The sequence below is a fragment of the Populus nigra genome, chromosome 19, assembly GCF_951802175.1.
Source record: "Populus nigra chromosome 19, ddPopNigr1.1, whole genome shotgun sequence".
Lineage (NCBI taxonomy): Eukaryota > Viridiplantae > Streptophyta > Magnoliopsida > Malpighiales > Salicaceae > Populus > Populus nigra.
In genome coordinates this window covers 12489344-12495689 of record NC_084870.1, presented here as the reverse complement: position 1 = coordinate 12495689, position 6346 = coordinate 12489344, and the positions used below count along the sequence as shown (strand labels likewise).

General features: G+C 32.9%; 1 protein-coding gene across 1 annotated transcript; it reads right to left on the bottom strand.

Moving 5' to 3' along the window:
- Positions 1-835: 835 nt before the first annotated feature.
- LOC133680599 (arogenate dehydratase 3) lies at positions 836-2511 on the bottom strand. The gene has a single exon (XM_062103625.1). It carries the CDS (start codon positions 2383-2385, stop codon positions 1045-1047), a length of 1341 nt encoding a protein of 446 aa, XP_061959609.1. The 5' UTR covers positions 2386-2511; the 3' UTR covers positions 836-1044.
- Positions 2512-6346: the final 3835 nt, after the last annotated feature.

The following is a 6346-nucleotide window of genomic DNA, read 5'->3' as shown; positions in this document are numbered from 1 at the left end:
ACAAAGCATTACAAAAAAAAACATCCAAATTAAGAGGAAAAAAAGGCATTTAGAAGGGAAAAAAAAGCATTTTGAAATATTGGCCGTCATATTACCAGTTCAAATCTCTGTGACAGCAGCTACATGGGACGGGGTATTTCACTTTCCCTACTGCCAGGGATCAGCCACCTACATTTTGGCAGGGCATGTCAGCGCTGCTTTCAAAGATTAATATTGAAATACTACCGTGACAAAACCTGCCCAGTCACAGAATCGGAGTCTTTTAAAAAGAATCTACAAATTGTGGTAAAAGCACGTTTTGCTTTACAGAATACTAAAAAAAGAAATAAATTCCGTGGAGTGCCGGTACCAAACCTATAATGATTGTTTTTACGGGCAAATATTTAAATTTAACCGAGCAGAATTAAGATCAAGTTGTCCTAAATTCCATCATGACTCGTAAAAATAAATTAGCTGCCCTAAATGCCATCATGACGTGTTAGATAATTCGGTTAGGTGAATCCAAATCCTATTAAATTAATATTTTTATTTATTTATGAAAGAAATAGATTTGTTGTATTTCGTGACCATAAACTAATTTTGCATCTCTTTGGAGAATCAACAAAATCCTGATTGATCCCAACAACCCCCATGCAGTAAAAAAGAGAGATTGCACCTGAACTTGAGTTCCACCCACGTCGTGGTAGAAAAGACCATTCCCTGATTGAAACATTGCAGCACTCGCCCAGGTAAAAATAAAATAACTGAATTTTTTTTTCTAGCTTTGTGGTTAATTATTTCCAGCCACAAAACAATTAATCATAAAATTAAAAAGATTACTAGTATTTGCCAAAAGTACAAGTCACAAAACAGAACTATTGCAATAAAAGTATTTACCTCAACAGTAACAACGACAACATCAATAATAACATTACAATATCCTTGTTCATGGTCGAATTAAAAAATTCCCCACAAAGAAAAAAAGAAAAACTAAATTAAACCCTCATTTCCGTGCAAATAACAACACTTTTTAAAGGGTTTATTTAAAAAAAAAAAAACTTGTAATTAAAATGGGTTTTTCTCGTTACCACCATCGTCATCGTCGTCTCCTCTTGATGGACACCACGGTGTCATGTCCATTGGATAGCTCCCTAACACCCTCAAGAAAGATGTGAATTCTTGAACTTCAGCCAATGCATTCTGAGCTCTAACCTCAGCCATCGAGGCTTCAAAATCAACATAAAACATGTACTCGAAATGCTTTGCTGTCCCCACATTTGCATCATCAACCAGCCTAATCGGACGGTTCCTGTGCGGCCTTGATTCAATCTTCGTCAAACTTATATTCCTGAACGCAAAGGCTGAAAGCACCTTAAACAGCACACTCGTTCCTTTATCATGAGCAAACACAATACTTGTCCTGAATGGCCTGTCCGTTCTCGGTATAATCGGTTCACGCGCCAACATCACAAAGCGCGTGACATTGCTTGAATCATCCTGGATCCCATCAGCAAGTACCTGCATCCCATAAAGCTCTGCCGCGCGTGCACTCGCAATCGCAGCTGTGTCACGGAGGTTGTTGGCCGCGATATACTCTGCAGCGCCAGCTGTGTCGTCTACTGCTTCACGCACCGCCTGGAGACCGAGTTTGCTGAGAGTTAATTCGCATTGAGCGAGAGCTTGTGGGTGCGAAATAACTCGGTTAACATACTCCTTCCGGACTCCAGGAAGGGCAAGAAGGCAGTGGTGGACCGGTAACTGAACTTCACCAACGATATGGAGGCGGTGACGGAGGAGGAGGTCATAATTCCGATGAATGGATCCACCGAGAGAATTCTCGACAGGTAAAACAGCGCGATCGGCAATCCAAAGCTCAACCGCTTGAAAAGCAACCTCAAACTGGTCACAAGGAATCGCTTCACAGTTGGGATAGGCTTTTCCAGCAGCAGCTTCAGAGTACGCGCCGGGAACTCCTTGATACGCGACTCGGAGTTGTGACCCGTGCATAGGGGCAGGACATAAGTCACTTATCGTTAACGCTTTTTGTGGCTGATGAGGTTTAATGCTGCTGTTGTTCGAGTTCGATGTGGCTTTTTCTATCGGGACTAGATTTAAGTCCACGGATGTCTTGTGGCCGTTAACAGCGGCCACATGATCTGCTACTCCGCCAGAATCGCCAGCACTAATAGATTTATCTATTGGCTGTTGTTGAGCTACCACTTTGCTTGCCAATATAGCACAAGAACTTTGCCAATCGGCTCGGTTCGAACCGACACCGTTCGGGAAAGAAACCGAGTCGGAACGGTAGATGCATTGGAGAACGAGTTTGTTGGGACTCGCTCGGGTGACTCGAGGACGTGGCCGGATCAAGGACTTGATCGGAGACGGAGTAGAAAGCGATTGCATAGTGAATTTCTCTAAAAAATCGGGAATGGAGATTACAGAAAGAAGGGTGTTAGGATTGATTTTTAATTTTTTTTCTGTTGGGATTAGAGAGGTTTAAGCTTGTTGTTCTCTATCGAAGGGAACGTCAAGCTGAGAAAAATAGAAGGGGGCATGGGGGGTTTTTATACGGGAAGAGAGAGGAGCACTGTAGCAGTCTTTCACCTACCCCCTTCTCTCTCATCCTTGTATTATTATTATTATTATTTAATTGATATATAACTTATTCTTATATATACTTAAATTTGTTAGTACTTAAAATCCGGTATAGTGTGATGGGTGGATTCAAAATCTATACCAATCTGATTGGGAAGAAATTGTACAGTTTAACATAATTAAAGACCTTAGTTAACCTGTAACCTGACCATTATAGTTAAACATGGTTCAAACCCATTAATTTTATTTTAAAAAAAATAATATTATTTTAATATTTTTTAAAAATTAATCAATTTGGGTTAGCCCTCTGGACCTGGAATCCAGATCTTATCCTAGGTGAATTTCTAAGTTAGATTTAAGAACAAATCTGTTTTAAAAAATAGGTTTCTAACTTGTATTGAAGGGGTAGGATTAAAGAGTTTTGTTTTTATTTTTTAGATGAGATTCGTTAATAATATATGCAAGGGTTGGATTTTTTTTCTTCTCGAGTTTGAGCCAGGACGTACATTTCTTATAAAAGTATGGGACAACTGGGATTTTACTTGCTCATTTGGACCCATAAAATGTGCTTTTTGAGAATAGAATTTCTTCGAATAAAAAAAAGGGTTGAATTTTTTTTCTCTAGAGATTTAAAAATAAAGGTGAGATTTGCTGTAGTGACTAGGAATATTTATCATTTTTAGTAAATTTCTGAACACATTTGTATTAAATAGTATCAATGGGAGCAACAATGCTTTTTTGGGGAGTTTTGTGAGATATTCGTTGTATTATTTTGTATATTTGAGATTGCATAGGGACAGTTTTTTCTCTCCCTATCATTCCATAATCCATGTTAATTAAACTCATCTCCTCGTACATAGGGCAGTTGATATCTTGAAATATAAGCTTTATTTTTCAAATTAAGAATGTAGAGTATAGATAGCATATGTTTACAGAGTCTACTCGACAAACTTTCCAACTCTGTTCTGCCTTTTTTTCTTTTTTCTTTTCAAGGCATTTTTCTTTTGATAGACTATGATTTTTATTTTTTATTACTGTTCCAGTGCGAATTCAAACATAATTCTTGCTCAAAGTCGGTTCAAATGGAGGTATTTTAGAATTTGTTTGCATTATTTTTAAATTTTTATTTTTAACTCTTGAATCAAACATCAAAAGCTGCCTTTTATAAATAATTCATGACAGATATAAGTTATTCTTAACCTAACATGTTATAATCAATCAGTCAAAAGTCAAAACCAACTTAAATCAATATATATATATAATTATAAATTATACTAAGCTAAACGATGAAAAAAGAAAAAGAAAAAGAAAAGTAAAAAACTCCATGACTACAAACTTTTAGTGGTTGGTAGCATCAATGAATAGTCTCTTGCCTTTTTATCCAAAACAGGTATAGTATATTTTTAAGCTAGTGTTTATTTTCGTTTTATAATTTTTAAAATGTTTTGAAATTTCATTTCATCCGAAACAATATTAAATTAAGATTTTTAGAAGTTTTTGTATAATTTTAAAATAGCGGTATTAAAAATATATATATAATTTTAATTAAAAAATATTAGATATTCACTTTACCAAACTCGATTTTATTAAAGATAAAACATAGTCCCATATTAACCAATAAAGATATAATAGTTTTTTTATTTAAAAATATTATTGTGGTTGTTTTTTAAAATATTTTTTATTTAGAAATATGTTAAAATAATTTTTTATTTATTTTTTAAAAATTATTTTTAATATCAACATATTAAAATGATATAAAAATATTAAAAAAATAAATTAAAATAATAAAAAAACAAAAAAATAAATTTTTTTTAAAATATTTTCAAAACATAAAAATAAACCGAATATTTCTAGGCATAGAGAAAGAATTACTGCTAGATCTGTCCTTTCGAGGACCCCAATAACCCTGCAAGCAAAATAGACCATGTGCCTCATCTTTCTTTCATTTCGAGTTCCGCTTTTCAAAACAATTATTTTTTATATTTTTTTTAAATTTTAAATTATTATTTTTTAAAATTTAAAAATATTTTAATACACTAATATTAAAAATAAAATTTTAAAGATAAATAAAATATTATTCTCATATAATTCCAAAAATAGAAGAAGCATTTGAATAACAATTAGTACAGCAGTGCCAATCATTCTCGTCTCCTCCATTCCTTTTAATTATTGATAGATAAACTTCTTGTCTCCGGTGACTAGTGTTAAGTAAATAAATAAATTGATGCAATCCCCACGTGAAAAGGATGCCCTATTTTTATTTTTATTTTTCTATGGACAAGCACTCGACCTCCATGGATGCTTCTTCCAGGATTCCAACTATTTTTTTTATTTTTATTTTGTGTGCTCAGAGTATTATGTTCTATATGTTGTCTAGCTCATTCAGAAAGTTATTGGCATGTGAATAAAAAATAATAATAAAGCAAATTCAATGGATTTGTGAGTAATGGAAGATGACTACTTAAGAAAAATTGTATATTCCAAGACTCATTGAATCTCTCAATAAACCAAATCAACACTATATAAATTAATAAATGCATAAAAATCTTGATATTTCAAGATAAATGAAATACAAGTTGATTTTTCTAGTTTTAGTATGACCTAATAAGTGCTTTTAAATTTAAAATATATCAACATGATTTGTTTAGATTTTTTTAATTTTTGATATCAACATATTAAAATCAACAAAACAACATTTAAAAACATTATTTTGATACATTTTTAAATAAAAAATAATTTAAAAAAACATAATTCACCGCAATATCAAACTGGTTTGAAGTTGGAAAACTTCAAAAATGATATAATTGTCAAATATTGAGATGACTAAAATACTTGTAAAACAAGCCTCTCTAATGAGTTATGAGATCGTTTGATATTGAGTTAGTTAGAGAAAAAAAGAGAGGAGCACCATTTAGGTCAAAGCCCAAATAGGATGGCAACAATAATATCCCCAACAATCCCATGTCATATGTGGCCACCACCCACGCTATAATGTTTAGCCCCAAATAGGAATGCCTCTTTGTCTAGGTCATGGCCTAAATAGAATGGTCACCAACAATCCCACGTCATATGTGGCCACCGACCATGCCACAATATTTGGCCCCCAAATTCTCTCAAACATTTTTCGAATCACAAATTGAATTTTTTAGGGGAAGTCACATTTTAGAAGGGACTAGATAGGTGACTCACGCTATGTCACCGGCCTATCATTTTTTTTATTGTAGAAAAGAATTCAGGAAGATGTAAATTTATTTTTTAAAAAAAAATCTAAGATTTTGGTCATTGACTCGAGATAAAAAAAAGATTTAAATGCAGTAAAAAAAAGCCCAAGTTAAACTTGATAAACTTACTGAATCCATGACCCGAGACATAATATCATGATAACTTTATAGAAAAAAAAGGTTAAAAAAATAAAGAATACCAATTTTCAAAAAAATTAATTAAAAAAAAAATTCATTCGAGTATTGCCTTAAATTTGATGTCAAAAGATGGAATCAATAAATTTAATTTAATTAAAAAAAATTCTTTTTAAAAAAGTGAAATTTAACAAAAACCGAAAACAAAACTCAAGGCAACCCTTGTTATTTAAAAACAAAAGAAGATAAATCTCACAGAAAGAGAGTAAAAAAAGAATGTTAGAGGATGAAATATGAGTGGGAAAAGGAGTTTTTTAAAAAAATCAAGCAAGCCCGAGCAAACCTTATAAATCATGGTTAAACTCTCAAATCCGCAATCTGTTAAATTTTTAACCTGTACTCAACTCAGGAGC